At 50.2% G+C, this 20,087-nt stretch overlaps 1 protein-coding gene across 8 annotated transcripts in view; it reads left to right on the forward strand.

Annotated features, from left to right (window-relative positions):
- The window catches only part of DYSF (dysferlin), a 315,864-nt gene that overhangs the window by 134,923 nt on the left and 160,854 nt on the right, over nucleotides 1–20,087 (forward strand). For all 8 annotated transcript variants that reach the window (XM_030563895.1, XM_030563898.1, XM_030563902.1 and 5 more), the window contains 2 exons: nucleotides 8,899–9,091; nucleotides 14,185–14,340. In XM_030563895.1, coding sequence (XP_030419755.1) covers nucleotides 8,899–9,091; nucleotides 14,185–14,340 — 349 coding nt within the window. The remainder of the gene's footprint in view (nucleotides 1–8,898; nucleotides 9,092–14,184; nucleotides 14,341–20,087) is intronic.

The following is a 20,087-nucleotide window of genomic DNA, read 5'->3' on the forward strand; positions in this document are numbered from 1 at the left end:
TGTACAGACAGCACGCCTGTACCGAACCTTCCCCTGTACCTCCCTCTCTAACTGCCCCCCTGTGCCCTGTACAGACAGCACGCCTGTCCCGAACCTTCCCCGTACCTCCCTCTCTCCCTGCCTCCCTGTGCCCCATACAGACAGCACGCCTGTCCCGAACCTTCCCCATACCTCCCTCTCTCACTGCCTCCCTGTGCCCCATACAGACAGCACGCCTGTCCCGAACCTTCCCCGTACCTCCCTCTCTAACTGCCCCCCTGTGCCCCGTACAGACAGCACGCCTGTCCCAAACCTTCCCCTGTACCTCCCTCTCTAACTGCCCCCCTGTGCCCCGTACAGACAGCACGCCTGTACCAACCTTCCCTCTGTACCTCCCTCTCTAACTGCCACCCTGTGCCCCGTACAGACAGCACGCCTGTCCCGAACCTTCCCCGTACCTCCCTCTCTAACTGCCCCCCTGTGCCCCGTACAGACAGCACGCCTGTACCGAACCTTCCCTCTGTACCTCCCTCTCTACCTGCTACCCTGTGCCCCGTACAGACAGCACGCCTGTCCCGAACCTTCCCCCCGTATCTCCCTCTCTAACTGCCTCCTTGTGCCCCGTACAGACAGAACACCTGTCCCGAACCTTCCCCCCGTATCTCCCTCTCTAACTGCCTCCTTGTGCCCCGTACAGACAGCACGCCTGTCCCGAACCTTCCCCGTACCTCCTTCTCTAACTGCCTCCCTGTGCCCCATACAGACAGCACGCTGGTTCTGAACCTTCCCCCATACCTCCCTCTGTAACTGCCTCCCTGTGCCCCGTACAGACAGAACGCCTGTCCCGAACCTTCCCCCCATACCTCCCTCTCTAACTGCCTCCTTGTGCCCCGTACAGACAGAACGCCTGTCCCGAACCTTCCCCCCGTACTTCCCTCTCTAACTGCCTCCCTGTGCCCCATACAGACAGCACGCTGGTTCTGAACCTTCCCCCATACCTCCCTCTCTAACTGCCTCCTTGTGCCCTGTACACACAACACGCCTGTACCGAACCTTCCCTCTGTACCTCCCTCTCTAACTGCTACCCTGTGCCCCGTACAGACAGCACGCCTGTCCCGAACCTTCCCCCCGTATCTCCCTCTCTAACTGCCTCCTTGTGCCCCGTACAGACAGAACGCCTGTCCCGAACCTTCCCCCCGTATCTCCCTCTCTAACTGCCTCCTTGTGCCCCGTACAGACAGCACGCCTGTCCCGAACCTTCCCCGTACCTCCTTCTCTAACTGCCTCCCTGTGCCCCATACAGACAGCACGCTGGTTCTGAACCTTCCCCCATATCTCCCTCTGTAACTGCCTCCCTGTGCCCCGTACAGACAGAACGCCTGTCCCGAACCTTCCCCCCGTACCTCCCTCTCTAACTGCCTCCTTGTGCCCCGTACAGACAGAACGCCTGTCCCGAACCTTCCCCCCGTACTTCCCTCTCTAACTGCCTCCCTGTGCCCCATACAGACAGCACGCTGGTTCTGAACCTTCCCCCATACCTCCCTCTCTAACTGCCTCCTTGTGCCCTGTACACACAACACGCCTGTCCTGAACCTTCTCCCGTACCTCCCTCTCTAACTGCCCCCCTATGCCCCATACAGACAGCACGCCTGTCCTGAACCTTCCCCCGTACCTCCCTCTCTAACTGCCTCCCTGTGCCCCATACAGACAGCACGCCTGTCCTGAACCTTCCCCCGTACCTCCCTCTCTAACTGCCTCCCTGTGCCCCATACAGACAGCACGCCTGTCCTGAACCTTCCCCCGTACCTCCTCTCTAACTGCTTCCCTGTGCCCCGTACGGACAGCACGCCTGTACCGAACCTTCCCTCTGTACCTCCCTCTCTAAGTGCCTCCCTGTGCCCCGCACAGACAGCACGCCTGTCCTGAACTTTCCCCCTGTACCTCCCTCTCTAACTGCCTCCCTGTGCCCCATACAGACAGCACGCCTGTCCTGAACCTTCCCCCGTACCTCCCTCTCTAACTGCTTCCCTGTGCCCCGTAAGGACAGCACGCCTGTCCTGAACCTTCCCCCTGTACCTCCCTCTCTAACTGCCCCCCTGTGCCCCGTACGGACAGCACGCCTTTCCTCAAAAACCTTCCCCGCTACTTCCCTGACTGACTTCCAGCCTGTACCCCCATGTAGGCAGAGCCCCACTTCTCCAGAACCTGCCCCCACCAACTCTGTAACTGCAATCCTTTGCCCCATACAGACAGCACCCCACTGCTCCAGGTTCCTCAAGACTCTTTCATGTGCCCCGCTCCCCCAGAACTTTCTCCCAGCTCTCTAACAGCCTCCCTGTGCCCCATATAGACATCGCCCTGCTCCCCTAGAAACGTCCGCTCCAGGTTTCTGTCTAACATCCAGCCTGTTCCCCACACAGGCAGCACCCTGCTAGTTCAGAGCCTTCCCCGTCTATCCCTGACTGACTGCCAGTCTGTGTCCTATACAGATAGCACCCCACTGCTCCAGAATCTTCCTTCCTTCCCCCTGGCTGACTGACAATTTGTGCCCTATTCGGACAGTGCCCTACTCCTCCAGAACCTTCTCCCTTTTCCCTGACCGATCGCCCCTTTGTTCCCCGTACAGACAGGGTCCTGCTGTTTCAGAAACTTCCACAATCATCTCCCTGTCTAAATGCCAGCCTGTGCCCCATACAGACAGTGCCCCTTTCTCCAAAACCTGCTCCCTTCCTCCCTGACTGACTGCCAGCCTGTGCCCATAATGACAGTGCTCCGTTCCTCTGGTACCTTCCCCCACCAACTCCTCATCTCACTTCCTCCCTGCACCCCATATAGCCATCGCCCCACTCCCTGCCCTCTCCCCCCACACGGGTTTGAGTCAATTACTGTTACCAGCACTCCCAAATATATTTAATAGGGTGTTTCTGGCCTCTGCTTGCAGGTGCTTGTGTCCCCACACTGCCCATTCCCCTGCCCTCAACCTTCCTCCTGGCCTCCTGCAGCTCATAGTTCTTCATTGCCCTCTCCTAGATCTGGGGGGCTGCAGTGGGTCCCCTCTCTTTTCCAGGCCTACAGTGGCAGGTCCCCTTCCCTCCTGCCCCCTAGGCCAGGTGCTGCAATGGGAGGAGGAGAAGCAAGGGGTATCCTGTTGCTCACAGAGGGGAGGGGAAAAGAGGGTCTCTGAGCTGCTAGGGTCTCTCTTCCCCCCTCCTCTCCTGTGAGAGTGGAGGATGGAGGGAGAGCTCTGCCTGATTCCACAGCCGTTCAGATTGGCTTCTCTTCTCTAGGAGGTAGGGCGATGGGAAAGGCAACCAATCAGAGAGGGAGCTGGTGGGTAAGATTCCCTAATGAGAAGTAAGTCCAGGGGAAAAAAAGAGTTCAGGGGTGTTGGCAGTTTTTTTTATAGAGACATTATTAAGGGCACAAGAGCAAACTATCCCATTGTGGCAGGGGAGATAGGAGTGAGATAGGAGAACCAGGAGATCATCAGTGACCTGAAACTCAAAAAAGAGTCCTGTAAGAATTGGAAACAAATTATGAAGGCTGAAGATATAAAAAACAGCAACAGAAGCATGTAGGGACAAAATTAGGAAGGCGAAGGCAAAACAAATTTAAACTAGCTAGGGATATAAATGGTAAAAAGAAAACATTTTACAAATACGCGAGAAGCAAGAAGACCACCACGGACAGGGCAAGCCCATTATTCAGTGAGGATGGAAAGATAATGACAGAGAACACAGCCATGGCTGAAGAGTTAATGCCTTTTTTGCTTCAGGTTTCAGAGTGGTAGCCGTGTTAGTCTGTATCAGCAAAAACAACAAGGAGTCCCTGTGGCACCTTAAAGTCTAACAGATTTATTAGGGCATAAGCTTTTGTGGGCTAAACCCACTTCATCAGATGCATGGAGTGGAAAATGCAGTAGGCAGGTATAAATACACAGCACATGAAAAGATGGGAGTTGCTATATCAAGTAGGGGGATCAGTGCTAACGAGGCCAATTCAATTAGGGTGGATGTGGCTCATTCCTAACAGTTGACAAGAAGGTGTGAGCATCAATAGACAGAAAATTATTTTTTGTAGTGACCCAGCCACTCCCAGTCTTTTTTCAGGGCTAATTTGATGGCGTCAAATGGGAGTGGTTGCACGGTTACTGACAAATTGGTGACTTTCTCAGTTTTGCCATATGATTATAAAATAAAATGATCGGAATATAAATCTTGTACTTACAGTTCAGCATACAGTAAGTATATAGAACAGTATAAAACAAATCATTGTATGAAATTTTAGTTGTACTGACTTCGCTAGTGCTTTTTATGTAGCCTGTTGTAAAACTAGGAAAATATCTAGATGAGTTGATGTACCTCCTGGAAGAGCTCTGCGTTCCCCCAGGGGTACACTTACCCCTGAATGAGAACCACTGTTCTGTGTTATTGACCTTCTTCCATATCTCACAGCTATTATATTCCATGACAGAGACAGTGGTGGGGGAAGCTAGCAGGACTCCTGGGTTCTATTCATGGCTCAGCCTCATTCTGTATGAAACTGAGCAGCTAATTGCACCACCCTGAGACAGAGTTTTCCCATCTGTAAAATGAGGATTATAATTCCTATCTGACAAGGACATTGGGTAGGAAGAATGTTTGTCAAATGCCTTTATTATTTGTACGATGATAGCGTTGAGATCAAGCCCCCATCGCGATAGGTACTATACAACCATAGTGAGAGACAGTCCCTGCCCCAAAGAGCTTACATTTTAATCAGACAAAAGGTGGGAGAGGAAATAACTTGTCCAAGTTCACCCAGCAAATCAATGGTCAAGTCCCTTCCCCGCTCTGTGCCTCAGTTTCCTGAATGTTAGCCTAGTTCCCTAGCCACTGCACTACACTGTCTTTCAGGCTATATCTTGTCTATTTGGAGAAAGCCATTTGTTTTAGTTCCACAGTCTCTCCTAAAGTGACTGCTAATGGTTCTACCATCAACATCCACCATGGCTGGTAAGAGGTATGGAGCATCCCTGTGAGGAGCCCAGTGCCTCTGGATTAGCTGTATGTCTGTCCATAGGGAGGTTACATTACCTCTGTATTTGGCTTTACTGTGACCTCTGCTGTTTTCCACAATTCAAGAAGAATGTTGATAAATTGCAGAAGGTTCAGAGAAGAGCCATGAAAATGATTAAAGGATTAGAAAACCTGTCTTATAGCAATAGACTCAAGGAGTTATAGAGAAGTTTAAGGGGGTGACTTGATCTCAGCTATAAGTATTTACATAGGGACCAGAAATTTGATAATAAACTCTTCAGTCTGGCAGAGAACGGTGTAACATGATCCAGTGGCTGGAAGTTGAAGGTAGATAAATTGAGATGGGAAAAAAGGTGTACATTTTTAACAGTGAGGGAAATGAGCCATTGGAACAATTTCTCAAGGGCAAATTATACAGTGACCACCCAGGCCTAGGTAGAAGGTGAAGGCTCTCTTAACAAAATATAAGGCAGATTTCAACTGCTGACTCTCAAGTGGTTACTCCTGCCCCACTTGTTTATCTTGGGCAGATGACTGAATCCTATGCAGTTTGCAGTGTTGGAGTCTTTCAGATGAGATCTTAAACACTGTGGCTGCAGAATCATGGAGTCCACATGGCCCTGGCTGAGATGACTGGGGCAGTTCACACCTCTCAGAGATGTTGTTTCAGACTGTGTGGACTCAGACAGGAAGGCCTGCATTGACTGACTCTTGGCTTACCTCTGTGAGGTTACCTCTGCAACCATCTGGGCAAGAACTGGAATTATATTTTTTACAACGAAAGCGGAAATTCTGGAGCAAGGGATGAATTCATTGGGATACTGACTTTAGATAGGGTTACAGTTCTGATGACCCTATTGTTATGGTTCCAGGCTTAACTACCTCTCTGCTGTCTTTATGGCCTCTTCCACTGCACACCCTTAGATTTCAAGCTTCAGGATGTCATCTTTTTTGGTGTGGGAACGTGTTCCTTTCCCTCCAGACCAGGGATTTAGGCTGCAATGATCTATTCGCTGTGATCACCTGAGTAAATCTGAGCTTAGCTCAGCAATTGCCGTCCTGTGGTCTTCTAGCAGCGATGGCAGAATTTACCAGTGACCAGCCAGCCTTCATAAAGCAAAGTATTTATTCAGAACCAAAATCATTACAGAGAAAGCAGATCTTGAAAACAGCAAACTGCTTACATGTATGCCTAGCTCACCAGATGTCACCCATGGTGCACAAGGTGACCTGGTAGGTCTCAAAGCCCTTCAGACCCTTCTAGCAACTTTGTTACTGTTGGTTACCGTCTCATGTAAGTTCTTAGACCCAGTGTGAGTAACCCTTCCTCTATAGCTGTCCGTCAACTTTATGTATTTTTCTGTTCCTTGTCTGCTGGGCCTCTTGAACGTTGTCAAAATCAGTCTATGCCATTCCGCCCCAGGGGCTGGTACTTCCACAAACTGCTTATCTGTCTAGGGCAATGATTTTCATCCTGTGGTCTGTGGACCCCTGGGTCTCTGCAGACTATGTCTAAGATTTCCAAAGAGGTCTACACCTACATTCAAATTTTCCGGAAAAGAAAAAAGGTTGAAAACCACTGATCCAGAGATTTGCAGTAATTACCTTAGTGACAGTTAGTTTCTGATGGTTCATTCATGTTTATTGACTTCCCTGCAGTCACTGCATTGCTTGTCATGTTTCAAGAAAGAAGGTAACCCCTTCACGCCCAGCAAGGTGAGAGGGGAAACTGAGTCACGCATAGCATTCCATAAAAATAAATCAGACATTTCCCCAGTCTTCATATTCAGCACAGTTTGTCAGTAGAAATAGAGCCCATGACTTTCAATGCCAGAATCACAGGCCTCTACCATTTGAGCTTGAAAAAACAAACTTATAATTTGTACTGGTAGGAGGCATTTAGCCTATATGTGGCACAGCCACTAGAGGGAGACATTATCACCCCTGCAAATTGCACAGATTATTGGAATTATTTTAAACAACATTCTTGCTGCAAGATTTACTAAACCTGAGAAGACTGTGAGAGAGGTCTATCTGTCTGCCTTCTCATTTTATAGATAAGGAATGAAAGGTACGGTGAGGTTCATAGAATCATAGAATATCAGGGTTGGAAGGGACCTCAGGAGGTCATCTAGTCCAACCCCTGCTCAAAGTAGGATCAATCCCCAACTAAATCATTCCAGCCAGGGCTTTGTCAAGCTGGGCCTTAAAAACCTCCAAGGAAGGAGATTCCACCACCTCCCTAGGGAACCCATTGCAGTGCTTCACCACCCTCCTAGTGAAATAATGTTTCCTAATATCCAACCTAGACCTCCCGCACTGCAACTTGAGACCATTGCTCCTTGTTCTGTCATCTGCTACCACTGAGAAAAGCCGAGCTCCATCATCTTTGGAACCCCTCTTCAGGTAGTTGAAGGCTGCTATCAAATCCCCCCTCACTCTTCTCTTCGGCACACTAAACAATCCCAGTTCCCTCAGCCTCTCCTCATAAGTCATGTGCTCCAGCCCCCTAATCATTTTTGTTGTCCTTCGCTGGACTCTTTCTAATTTTTCCACATTCTTCTTGTAGTGTGGGGCCCAAAACTGGACACAGTACTCCAGATGAGGCCTCACCAATGTCGAAAAGAGGGGAATGATCACGTCCCTCGATCTACTGGCAATGCCCCCTACTTATACAGCCCAAAATGCTGTTAGCCTTCTTGGCAACAAGGGCACACTGCTGACTCATATCCAGCTTCTCATCCACTGTAACCCCTAGGTCCTTTTCTGCAGAACTGCTGCCTAGCCACTTGGTGCCTAGTCTGTAGCAGTGCATGGAATTCTTCTGTCCTAAGTGCAGGACTCTGCACTTGTCCTTGTTGAACCTCACCAGATTTCTTTTGGCCAAATCCTCTAATTTGTCTAGGTCCCTCTGTATCTTATCCCTACCCTCCAGCGTATCTACCACTCCTCCCAGTTTAATGTCATCTGCAAATTTGCTGTGAGGGCAGTCCATGCCATCCTCCAGATCATCCTCTGGACCCTATCCCTACTGTCCAGCATATCTACCTCTCCCCCAAGCTTAGTGTCATCCGCAAACTTGCTGAGGGTGCAATCTATCCCATCGTCCAGATGATTAATAAAAATGTTAAACAAAACCGGCCCCCTTGACCGACACTTGGGGCACTCCACTTGATACCGGCTGCCAACTAGACATGGAGCCATTGATCACTACCCATTGAGCCCAAAGATCTAGGCAACTTTCTATCCAGCTTATAACCCATTCATCCAGCCCATACTTCTTTAACTTGCTGGCAAGAATACTGTGGGAGACCGTATCAAAAGCTTTGCTGAAGTCAAGGAATAACACGTCCACTGCTTTCCCCTCATCTACAGAGCCAATTATTTCATCATAGAAGGCAATTAGGTTGGTCAGGCTAAGGGACTTGCACAGCGTCACTCTGGAAGGGCTGGGAATTGAACCTGGATCTCATTCTGTTTCAGCTGGATATTTGTTTTTTAATATGTCTATAAGGGTAGTTCATAAATCATTGAGTTTTAACATGAAAACTCTTAAACAGCTCAGCACAATGAAGATGCTGTTGAGCTTCTGTAATATTTATCTTGCAGCTTGAGCCAACGTGTGTGTGTGTGTGTGTGTGTGTGTGTGTAGCGATGCACAAAGCTCAGTTACAACTCCTTTTTGGAACTCATTGCAATAGTGCCTCAGGGCTGTAAGTGTGATTTGAACCTTCCTTGCACCTGACGTTTGTTACCTCACCAAATATCTCTTTGATGGCTTGTTATTTTTGCATAAACTTGCTGGTAAAAAGAAAGTCCTCAGTAAAGCCATTGCTTCGCAATGCACAGCTAACGTTGGCCTGTTTCTCTGTGCTCCTTCCTCCCACACCCCCTTCTGCAGCCAGCCGCTAGTTGATGTCAGCAACAAGACAGCCAGCACCCATCTGGATCAGTTCGTGTACAAATTCCGCAGCACCAACCTGCACCAGATTATCCAGGCAGCTCTGAACCTGAAGCATGAGGATTCTGACCTCCAGACAGTGCTGGACCAGGCTGAGGACTGGCTCTTGAGACTAAAAGCCATGGCAGAGGAGGTAAAAGTGAGGGTGAATTGCTTTTGCCCTGATGAATCTTTATCTTTCCCACCCAGCCCATCTTGGTGCTATTACAGGCTTGTTTGAGGTAAGCCATCCTAGCTGGGAGCAACTCCTTAGGATTTGTCTATTTAGGGAATGTTAGGGGGTGTCTACACGTAAAACTCTATAGCCTTGCTGCTACACCGGGGCAGCATTTCAGAATAGACACTGCCCACCTGCTGGAGAGATGGTAGCTAGGTTGATGGAAGAATTCTTTCATCGGCCTACAAAGGGACTTAGGTTTTCCTAACACTACCGACCAACTGTAGTTATGCCGACCTAATTTTCTAGCATAGCTCAGGCCTTAATCTAAATGAACGGTTGAAGTGGATTAGTTAAACCCCATTAAAACCCTGTGTGGATGCTCTCGTTGAGAGTTAACATGGCCTTAACTTGGTTTTGTTATAGTCACTTTGGAAGCAAATTAAGTTAAATCGAATTAAGGTGAACAACTGCATAGGAGTTTAATGTGATATAAATAATCCACTTTACATTGACATCTTTAGTTAATTTGGATGAATTTTCCAGAGTGTCCCCATAGCAAATTTGCCGGTAGAACTTTCCAAAACTGATGCATGCTAGGAATTGGGCTCTTTGAGACTCAGCCGATTACCGACCCACCAGGGGAACAGACGATGGTCTGGAAATTAATAATCCCCACCAAGCCTTCAGCACTAGGCTATCTGCTTCATTAGGAATGAGATAGTTTAGGACTTCCTTGGGATCTGTGGCTGCTCAACTCTTGCCAGGAGCTTCCAGGTACATTAATCTCTCCTCTAGTTGAAGCAAATGGTGATATTGGCACAGATTATCAAAGCCTGTTAGATGCCTAGGGGATTAGGCACTTAAATTCCTTTGAGGATCTGGGCCATTATTCTGTGCAGCAAAACCTTCCTAAGTGCTCATTCCGGACCAGTGAAAAGCAGTCACCTATTGGCAGCTGGTTCTTAACTAAAAGCAGATCAAAACTGCATTGGGCATCTGTGCCCTTTCAAGAGGTTGCTCCAGGACAGGGGTAACCCTTCACCCATCCATGCAGACTCCCGCTGGAATCTGAGGACAAAAAGCCTGCCTGGTGAGTAGATAAAGTTATGCCGGTATGAGGAGCTTTGTACCTGTGTAACTTATTTCACTTTACTGAATTGGAATACTCTATACTGGTGTAACTGCACATCATGCTGGCATAACTGCATCCATGCTAGCCTTGCAGTTCTGCTTTAATTATGCCATTAACTAATTAAAGGGACAAACTTTTAAGTGCAGAGCAGGCCTGGAGGGACCCTAGTAAGCAATACTGTTGCTGATGCACAAGTCAGAGGAGATGTTTAGCTCACCCTCCCATGGCTGGGCTGGCTCTGGAGGGCTCAGGGCTTATCTGTACATGGAAGGTATTCTGGAATAAGGTAGGGAGTGAATTTAAAGTGCTGTAGCTATTCCAGAGTAAGGGCTGGTCTACACTGAAAACGTACGTTGGCATAGCTATGCTGACCTTCCCTGACATCAGCAGCGCTAGGTGGATGGAAGAATTCTGCCTCTCAGGAATATAGTTCCAGGAGAACGCTGTAGTGCACGTCTACACTGAAGCGCTACAGCAGCACCGCTTAGCCTTCACATGTCCATGTGGGGAGCTGTTTGGGTCGATTTTGCCATGTGGCTAAGCCCGAACATGAGTCAGAAGCGGTAAGAACATGTCTGAATCAGTCAAGTCAGCAGGTCTGAGTCTGGCTCCTGGCGGGGCAGGTCTGGTGAATAAGATGCTAGTTGTACAAGGGGCCTACACTTTACACCACCACACTCTGATCTCCAGGACACTTTCATGGGGAGTTTCATTAAAGGCAGTGGCTGGCTGGGTTTCTAACCTCAGAAGAAATACACAATACAGATAATGTCGCCCCGGTCAGCTGGCTGGCTTCCCAGAGGGTGAAGGTCCACACTGTGCAGAATGCCAGTGCCAAGGCCTGTGCATCCCACCTAAACTCTTGATATGCGGAGTCCATAGGCTGACCCTCCACACAGGGGTGAATTTTATCTATCAACTTCGGTAGCAATCAGTTTGGCTCCTCTTTGCCACACTCTGTTCTAGAGGGGGGTGCAAGTGAGTGAGGGGCATCCAGTTCTTTATCCAAATGTCCCTAAAGTTCAGGGGTGCTGGGGAATCTGGAGGTTCAGGTTCAGCCCATTATCCAAGGTAGGGCCCAACCCTCCTGTTTGGATCCCAACTCCCTGAAATCTGAGTGGTGTTTGGATCTAGGCTGATGGTCAGTCTTAGCTTTATACCTTAAATGGCAGGATTTAGAACATCCAGAATCAAGCCTGTTAATCTGGGGCGCAGTCCCTGGTTTCCAAGCCATCAAACCAATTTCAAACCGAGGGGAATTGGCCAGCCCAACTCCCAACTCCGACATCAAAGGTAGGAGTTTGGAAGCCCCCTTAAAACACCCGTGTTTGAAAACGGCCTGGTGGTTCCTGGGGTGGTGTCCCGGGTTATGGGACGCCCCTTAAAACTAAGCCATGACATTTGGTAGCAAGGTGCCAGAGTTGGAGCTTTATTAATTCCCTCTACATTCAATCTATGCCACACTTATCCCTGTAGGGCGTGAGACCCCCGCCCCCAGCCATGGCCAAGGCAGTTTTACCATTGATTTCAGTGGGACAGTGATTTGGGTTTGAATGCCCAGGGCCAGAACCTCAGCTGCTGGAAATCGCCAGTGACTTCAGCGGAGCTATGTTGATTGGTACCAGATGGGATGCTGCTGGTCCCCAGAGTCCTCACCCAGCCAGCAGCACAATGTAAAACCCGGGCTGGATTCTCGGGGTGGGGGATCCATCTCTTCTTTGGTTGTTCCAAGATCCTGGTCAGGCAGTTGGGGGTGTGTGATGTTGCAGCCTGGTGACTGTTTCTGTGATCTTTAAAGCCACCCACAGCGAAAGCACAGCAGAGAAGGAGCCAGCCTCCCTGCCTGGGGATTGGAGCCACAGGAAGGGTTTTGTGGTGTTCCTCCTTTAATGGGATCTAAAGTACTTCGCTTCCCTTTGGGGACAGGCTATTTTCACCTCCCAACAGACCTTTAGCACTGAGGTCAGCGCAGGAGGTACCGCGTGCCCTTGCCAGCCGCTGTGGAGTCAGAGACTCTCTCTCTCAGGGGGAGAGGGAGGCACATTTCAGAACGTGGGCCAGCAGCCGCAGTGGTTTCTGGTTTGCGCCTCTGCCAGCCACAGCTTTGAAACAGAACATTTGGTCCTGAAGTCATAGGGCTGGCAGGGCAGGCACAGTCTGCGTCCAGGCTCACGAAGGGAGTCAGCTGCCCTTGCTTGCCTGCCTCCTGCTGGCTGGGGCCTGGCATCCCGCTGCCTGCTCTGGCTCTCCCCTCGGAGGGGCCGTGCTGCGGAGGAGCCACCGGAGGGATGGGCGGGAGAAATGCGGCTTTCCAAACAAGTCCTCAGAGGTTTCCTTAGACATCAATGGCCTGATCCTGTGCCCTGACGCTGGGGGAGCGTCTGCTGAAGTAAATAGGATGCTCGGTGCTGAGGATAATAGTCTAGTCTAGGCTGTTCTGCTGCTGTTTCCCTCACTGGATTTCTCTTTGCTTCATCAGTCACAGTTTCTGTCTCTCTGCATTTATGCTTCATCCCCACTCCATCCCCTCTCACTTCTTCTAAGGTGGAACCTGATAACTTCAGCATCTGAGCTACAATTTCAAATGCATGGTGATTGTGTGGGCTTGAAATTTCCCCCCGAGCCTGGAGCTTTACACTCTCTAGCATAGTCCTGCAGCCTGGGGCTCGCCGGGGAATGGGCAGGTGGCAGAAGGGGAATAGTGGGGTAACGTGATTTCTGTGCTCCTGAGTTAGGACTGGCCATGGGACAGGCACTCTGTCTGTCTTGATTTAAATTGTCGAGCTGACGAAAGGTGCCAAAATGGCAGTCCCACAGCACGACCTCTAATGATGCACAGAAACTACCCGGCACTGACACCGACGTGTAACTCCTCCCCCATGGCACCAGCAGGGTTTGGGCCGGCAGCACCAAAGCACAGAGCGCTTCCACCTGAGCTAAGGGAGTCAGTCCATTAGCTGGTGGCAGCAGTAGGCTCTTATCCTCTTTCCAAACAGCCACTAGACAAGGATATGACCCACATCGCGCAGGCTTGCTGCGCAAACCCAGTTAGTGGGCCTCACTCATGATTGCAGGGGGTGGGGGGTTCAGTGATCAAGTCCCAGTCAGTTCTTGCCTTCTCTGCTGTGTCTGTCAGCAAGGGAGCTGGGCACAGTGGTGGTTCTTAGGAGAAGAGTCCCCTTCTGGATCCCTTGTTTGGACCCTGGGATCTGCACCCCTAAACCTGTGTTAAATTCTGGGGTCTGTGTCCTCCTTCTTTTGTTGCTATTGTGAGCTCCACATTTAAACAGGCTGACAACACACCTGATACTTTTGTGGGTGAGGGCTTTTGGAGACCAGGGGGTGTCCTTCCTCCTTCCTGCTGAGGTCAAATATCCTGACCCCTTTCACGGGCAATGAAATTCACACACAGCAAAACACCCCCCAAAAACCAGCAGTTGATTCTGAGGGTCTGCAACTACTGAAGGCAGGAGTGGGTCTAGCCACCTAACAGTGGGGCAGGGTGGTCGAGTGGGTAGGGCCCTGGTTTCAGACTTGGATTCGGTTCCTGACTTTGACCTTCTGTGTGATCTAGGACAAGTCCCATCCCCGTTTGGTGCTTCAGTTTCCCCACCTACCCTTTTTCCATATGGTCTGTTTTGGTGGTAAGCTCTTTGGGGCGAGAACTGTCTTACTCTGTGTTTACATAATGCCTAGCATAATGGGTCCCTGTTCTCCACTGGGGCACGTAAGCGTTACTGTAATACATTAATAATGATGGGTCTTTCCCGTCTGCTTTCTGCGACCCTGCCAGCTGCCTGCTCCGTGGTGAGGCCTGCTGAGATTCCACTGCTCCCCCTCCGCGTCTCACTTTTCAGCCTGGATTTTTGTTGATTCATGGTATTGATTTGGGGAGGTTGAATAGATGGGATTTGTCTGCCACCATGTTTTCCAGCCCCAGAACAGCCTGCCAGACATAGTGATCTGGATGCTTCAAGGAGACAAGCGCGTGGCTTACGCCCGGGTGCCAGCCCATGAAGTTCTTTTCTCCAGGACCGGTGCCAACTGCTGTGGCAAGAACTGTGGGAAACTTCAGACGATATTTTTGAAAGTAGGTTGGGTTTTTCTTTTTGAATGTGTATTTGTTTTTAATAGCATTTTTTCTCCCCTTAAAAAATAACCAACAAAACCCAGCAGGGAAATCTGTAAACAGGGAAAAAATAAACCCAGCAGAGCCTGCAAAAATAGCAGATGTTTAGGGTTTGGAGTCTGCTCCTATTTGGGATTGCAAGGTGAGGGGGAGGGGTGAGTGCTCTGGTGTTTGTCTTTGCTCCCCAACTGTGCAGGACCCCCTGCTTGTGGTGTTTATCCACAGTGGGTGAAGTTTGACGCCTAGTAGTCACCTGGGAGTCAAGAGATCTGGGTCAAATCTTGGCTTGCTGGCTGTGCTTGGGTAAGTTGTGTTGCCCCTCTGTGACTCAGTTTCTCCATCTGTAAATGAGGAGCATGGTACTTGGCCTCTGATGTTGGAACGAAACATACTAAAAATTATTAGCTTTCTGGAGGAGGTGGATTCCACATCCCTCCCAAAGGCACGTAGAGAAATTAGTGTCAACTGCAGCACTACACCCGCTTCATGGGCATAAAAAAACATAGAATCATAGAAGATCAGGGTTGGAAGGGACCTCAGGAGGTATCTAGCCCAACCCCCTGCTCAGAGCAGGACCAGTCCCCACCTAAATCATCCCAGCCAGAGCTTTGTCAAGCCTGACCTTAAAAACCTCCAAGGAAGGAGATTCCACCACTTCCCTAGGTAACCCATTCCAGTGCTTCACCACCCTCCTAGTGAAATAGTGTTTCCTAATTCCAACCTAGACCTTCCCCACTCAACTTGAGACCATTGCTCCTTGTTCTGTCATTTGCCACCACTGAGAACAGCAGAGCTCCATCCTCTTTGGAACCCCCCTTCAGGTAGTTGAAAGCAGCTATCAAATCCCCCCTCACTCTTCTGCTAACTAAACAAGCCTAGTTCCCTCAGCCTTGCCTCATAAGTCATGTGCTCCAGCACCCTAATCATTTTCGTTGCCCTCTGCTGGACTCTCTCCAGTTTGTCCACATCCTTTCTGTAGTGGGGGGCCCAAAACTGGATGCAGTACTCCATATGTGGCCTCACCAGTGTTGAATAGAGGGGAATAATCACTTCCCTCAATCTGCTGGCAATGCTCCTACTAATGCAGCCCAGTATGCTGTTGGCCTTCTTAGCAACAAGGGCACACTGCTGACTCATATCCAGCTTCTCATCCACTGTAATCCCCACATCCTTTCTGCAGAACTGCTGCCTAGCTACTCAGTCCCTAGTCTGTAATAGTGCATGGGATTCTTCCGTCCTAAGTACAGGACTCTGCACTTGTCCTTGTTGAACCTCATCAGATTTCTTTTGGCCCAATCCTCCAAGTTGTCTAGGTCACTCTGGACCCTATCCCTACTGTCCAGTGTATTTACCTCTCCCCCAAACTTAGTGTCATCCGCGAACTTGCTGAGGGTGCAATCTATCCCATCGTCCAGATGATTAATAAAGATGTTGAACAAAACTGGCCCCAGGACCGAACCTTGGGGCGCTCTGCTTGATACTGGCTGCCAACTAGACATGGAGCCATTGATCACTATCCATTGAGCCCGAAGATCTAGCAAGCTTTCTGTCCACCTTATAGCCCATTCATCCAGCCCATACTTCTTTAACTTGCTGGTAAGAATCCGCTGTTCACTGGGGAGCTGCTCCTGCTCACACTCTCAAGGGGAAAATGTCTCCTGGTGCAATAACCTTCTCCAGAATGCCCATTGGCACTGATTTGTGTGCCTAACACCAAAGTTTTCACTGCCTCCCTCTTTCCCTGCAGGACAGAGTCAGCTATAGAATTTTGTGAGTGTGGTGTTACTTTGGGTGGGACTGCGACACTTACTGGACATGGTGAGCCGAACCTGGTTTGATGTCACTTGCTAGTTTGAAGTAGAGTCAACAGTGGATTCTGTGCCACTTGAAGTCTCTTTAAATCCTGATTTGAGGATGTCAGTGACTGAGCCAGAGGTTAGGGGTCTAGTGGACGGGCGAGATTTTGTGGCTTGTGACATGCTGAAGGTCAAGCTAGATGATCCCCATGGTCCCTTCTGGCTTTGAAGTCTATGAGTAACACAGGAGGTGATCAAACAGCTAGGCCAAAGCACAGTCATTCTCCAGCTGGCCATCTGTCTTCCTCATCACGGTGGTGTCCCTAATACTGCTGGGATACAGGGACATACAATTCTTCCCCTCTTAAAGTCGAGCTGAGGCAGAGTGAGATTAAGTAACTTTCCTAGGCCTCAGCTAGTCTGTTTCCCGAGACTCTCAGCCACAGGTCTTTTATTGCAGTGTAGGTGTACCCAGAGTCCCTTCCTCACAATTTCTGTCCTCGATTACTTCTGTTCAAGGCTAACCTCCCGGTTCAGCATGGGTTAGGTTCCTCTGTAGCTGCCGGCTCACAAAGGGGATAAGAGCCTACTAGTGCTACCAGTTAGCCATTCTTGTAGCTCCCATGCTAGAAGCCTGTGCTTTTTAGCCCAGAAGTGTCTGGGTCTGATCTCCACTAAGGGCCAGGATTTCAGGATCGTTTCACCACCCCCTTGCAGTCAGCGGGATTACCCAGCTGTAAACGAGGACAGAATTTGGCTGAGGGGGTTTTAAATTCCCAACCCGCAGCTACCCAAATGAACTGAAGTTATGATCCCCTTGCCAAAGAAAGCTTCTTGTGTCTCGAATGAAATGTCTTCTCTCCAGTCCTCCCCGTTTGGGAGCTGCAGCTCTAAAAAACAGCTGGCAGGAAAGGAAGAACCAAAATATTTTGTTTTTTTTTCTCAACTTCAGCTACGGATGGAAAACTAGCATCACTGAAAAAAAAAAGCAAGTGAGAGCGAAGAAACCAAACGAGACATTTCGCTGTTTATTTTTTCTATTTTTGTTCAAATATGTTGGCTGCTTTCAGTGTCTTAGTCTTGAAGGTCGTCTCACCAGTAGATAAACAGCACCAACAGCTCTGCAGAAAGTCATATCCCGTCCCCTCCTCTTTGCTGGGTAAAAATAGGTCAGCAGCCCACAAGACTGCTGTCTCATGGTTTAACTGCAAGCCAGGACACCTGGGTTCTATCCCTCGCTTGCTGCGGGACCTGGGGCAAGTCACTTAACTGTGCTCTGCCTCAGTTTCCCCTGCCTACCTCGCTCCCAGAGGTGTTGTGAGGCATGGTATGGAACAGCTAGATCTGGTCTGGAGCTTTTCAGAATAGTTTTTTTGTTGGAAGTATCTCGATTCACCAACATTTCTCACAGGAAAGGGTCGGTCAAAACGAGAGAGAGAGAGAGAGACAGAACTAGTGAGCACTTTCCGCTTCAGTGTGGCCGGTTGTCTAGTGGATAGGATGCTCATGTGGGAGACCTGGATTCAAGTCCTTGCTTTGCCTGAGTCACAGTGGGGGCCTTACTATTGACTATTCTGCAGAGGGTTTGTCTCTCTGGCTTTTCACCAAACTGTTCAAAAGGTCTTAGTTTCAACCTGATGCAAAACAGGGAAGATTTTGAAACCTTGAACATTTTCATGGGACAGGAAAACCATTTCCCACCTGGCTATCGTAACAACTCCTCCCCTCCCAAAGAACCAGTCTTCATCAGGGGTTGAGCCCTGGAGCACAGGCCTCCATCACTTGTGCTGATGGAGTAACTCCACTACCTGGCTGCAGTAGTAGGTTGTTACCCTCTAGTGGCAGGGCACACAACATGGTTGGCAGTTGGGAAGCCGTCTGATGTTGTCAGATGCCATACAAGTGCTGAGCTTTATTGTACATCTCCCTGGCTACCAGAGACGGCTCTATGTTTTCTGCTGCCCCAAGCATGGCAGTCGGGTGGCCTTGCACGCCTGTGGGCGGTCCGCTGGTCTCGGCAGCGTTTCTGCAGGTGACCTGCCGGTCCCACAGCTTTGGCGTACCTGCTGCTGAATTGTAGCCGAAGCCGCGGGACCAGCAGACCTCCCACAGGCATGCCGCCAAAGGCTGCCTGACTCCCTCCCTCACAGCCACCAGCAGGCCGCCCCCCCGGCTTGCCGCCCCAGGCACGCGCTTGGTGTGCTGGTGCCTGGAGCTGCCCCTCCTGGCTACATATAGAGCACAGAGCAGATCCATTTACCCCTGAGAGGCACCAGCCCATGCACTTAATTACACAGTTTAGAAGCTTTTTAAAGAGAAGGGACCAGATTCTCCTCTCATTTCCTCAGGTGTCACTCTGGAGGTGTCCCTTTCTCCTATGGAGCCACTCTGGATTTACACCAGTGTCGCTGGACAGAATTTGGCCTCAGCACACGTCCACATGCTGTTTCATTAGCCAAGGCAGTGCCAGCTGGTCCAGTCTGCTGGGCACATTGGGGGGGGCGGGGCTTGCAATCTTTGATACCAGCATCTGAGGCCTCCCAGAATGGCAATGCATGTAGTGGTTAATGTGCTTCTGGCCAACACTCCCTTGTGTCGTCAGTCCCCTTTGCATTTTGGGGATGTTGCACTGGAGTTCCAGGCCCATGGGCAGTGGCTCATGGCCTTCTCAGGCAGCTGTCCCCATGTGTCAGACTCACGCTTTGGCTGTAGCAGCCTGTGCCTGCTGCTTCCCATGCCTGCGGGCTCTGTGCTGGTAAGAAACTGGGGCTGCTCCACAGCCCTGTCTGCTGGTAGGCTGGCGTTTGGCACAGACCAGCTTCAGGGCACTGGTGGTGCTTTGGGGCCCATCCCATGTGCTCACCACAGGACGGTGGGCACTGGTGGAAAATCAGGGCCTTCCAGCTCACCTTACCCACCCCCCAATCCAGAGTGACCCTCCACAGGGGAGCTGCAACTACAGAGAGTTCTTAGTGGACAGTCTCCCTAGACCCTTGGGGCTCCATCCCCAGAGCAACCAGCACTGGCTGGAGGGTGCAGCAGGAAAGTCAGGGCCTGCCAGAAAGGACTCCATGGCCTCTTGACATCATCCTGTCACTCAGTATTTAGAATCATAGAATATCAGGGTTGGAAGGGACCTCAGGAGGTCATCTAGTCCAACCCCCTGCTCAAAGCAGGACCAATTCCCAACTAAATCATCCCAGCCAGGGCTTTGTCAAGCTGGGCCTTAAAAATCTCTAAGGATGCAGACTCCACCACCTCCCTAGGTAACCCATTCCACTGCTTCGCCACCCTCCTAGTGAAATAGTGTTTCCTAATATCCAGCCTAGACCTCCCCCACTGCAATTTGAGACCATTGCTCCTTGTTCTATCATCTGGTACCACTGAGAACACTCTAGATCCATCCTCTTTGGAACCCCCCTTCAGGTTGTTGAAAGCAGCTATCAAATCCCTCCTCACTCTTCTCTTCTGCAGACTAAACAATCCCAGTTCCCTCAGCCTCTCCTCATAAGTCATGTGCTCTAGCCCCCTAATCTTTTTTTACTGCATTGTCATTGGCTCTTGGACCCCCGCCCTTCTTCCTGCCCCTTGCCTGCCATGGTCACCCGTCAGCTGTGCAGCCTCACTCTTCCCCACCTTTTTCTCTGCCTCAGTTTCCCTTTGCCTGCCCCCTTTACCTGTAGACTGTAAGCTCTTTGGGCCATGGGCAGGCATCTCCCCTCCCCTCTGTGCATGCAGCCCCATGCCCAGTGTGGGCACTACCCCAGCTAAAGGATGGAGGGAGCTGAGCATCCTAGGCACAAAAATCTGGAGCACCAGCACCAGCCTGTTTTTCAGTAGTAGGCTGCCACTCTCTGGAGAGTAGGGACCGGGCATGGCAGAGACCGGGACGTGGGGCAGTTGTGCCCAATG

The sequence above is a fragment of the Gopherus evgoodei genome, chromosome 5 (genome assembly GCF_007399415.2).
Source record: "Gopherus evgoodei ecotype Sinaloan lineage chromosome 5, rGopEvg1_v1.p, whole genome shotgun sequence".
Lineage (NCBI taxonomy): Eukaryota > Metazoa > Chordata > Testudines > Testudinidae > Gopherus > Gopherus evgoodei.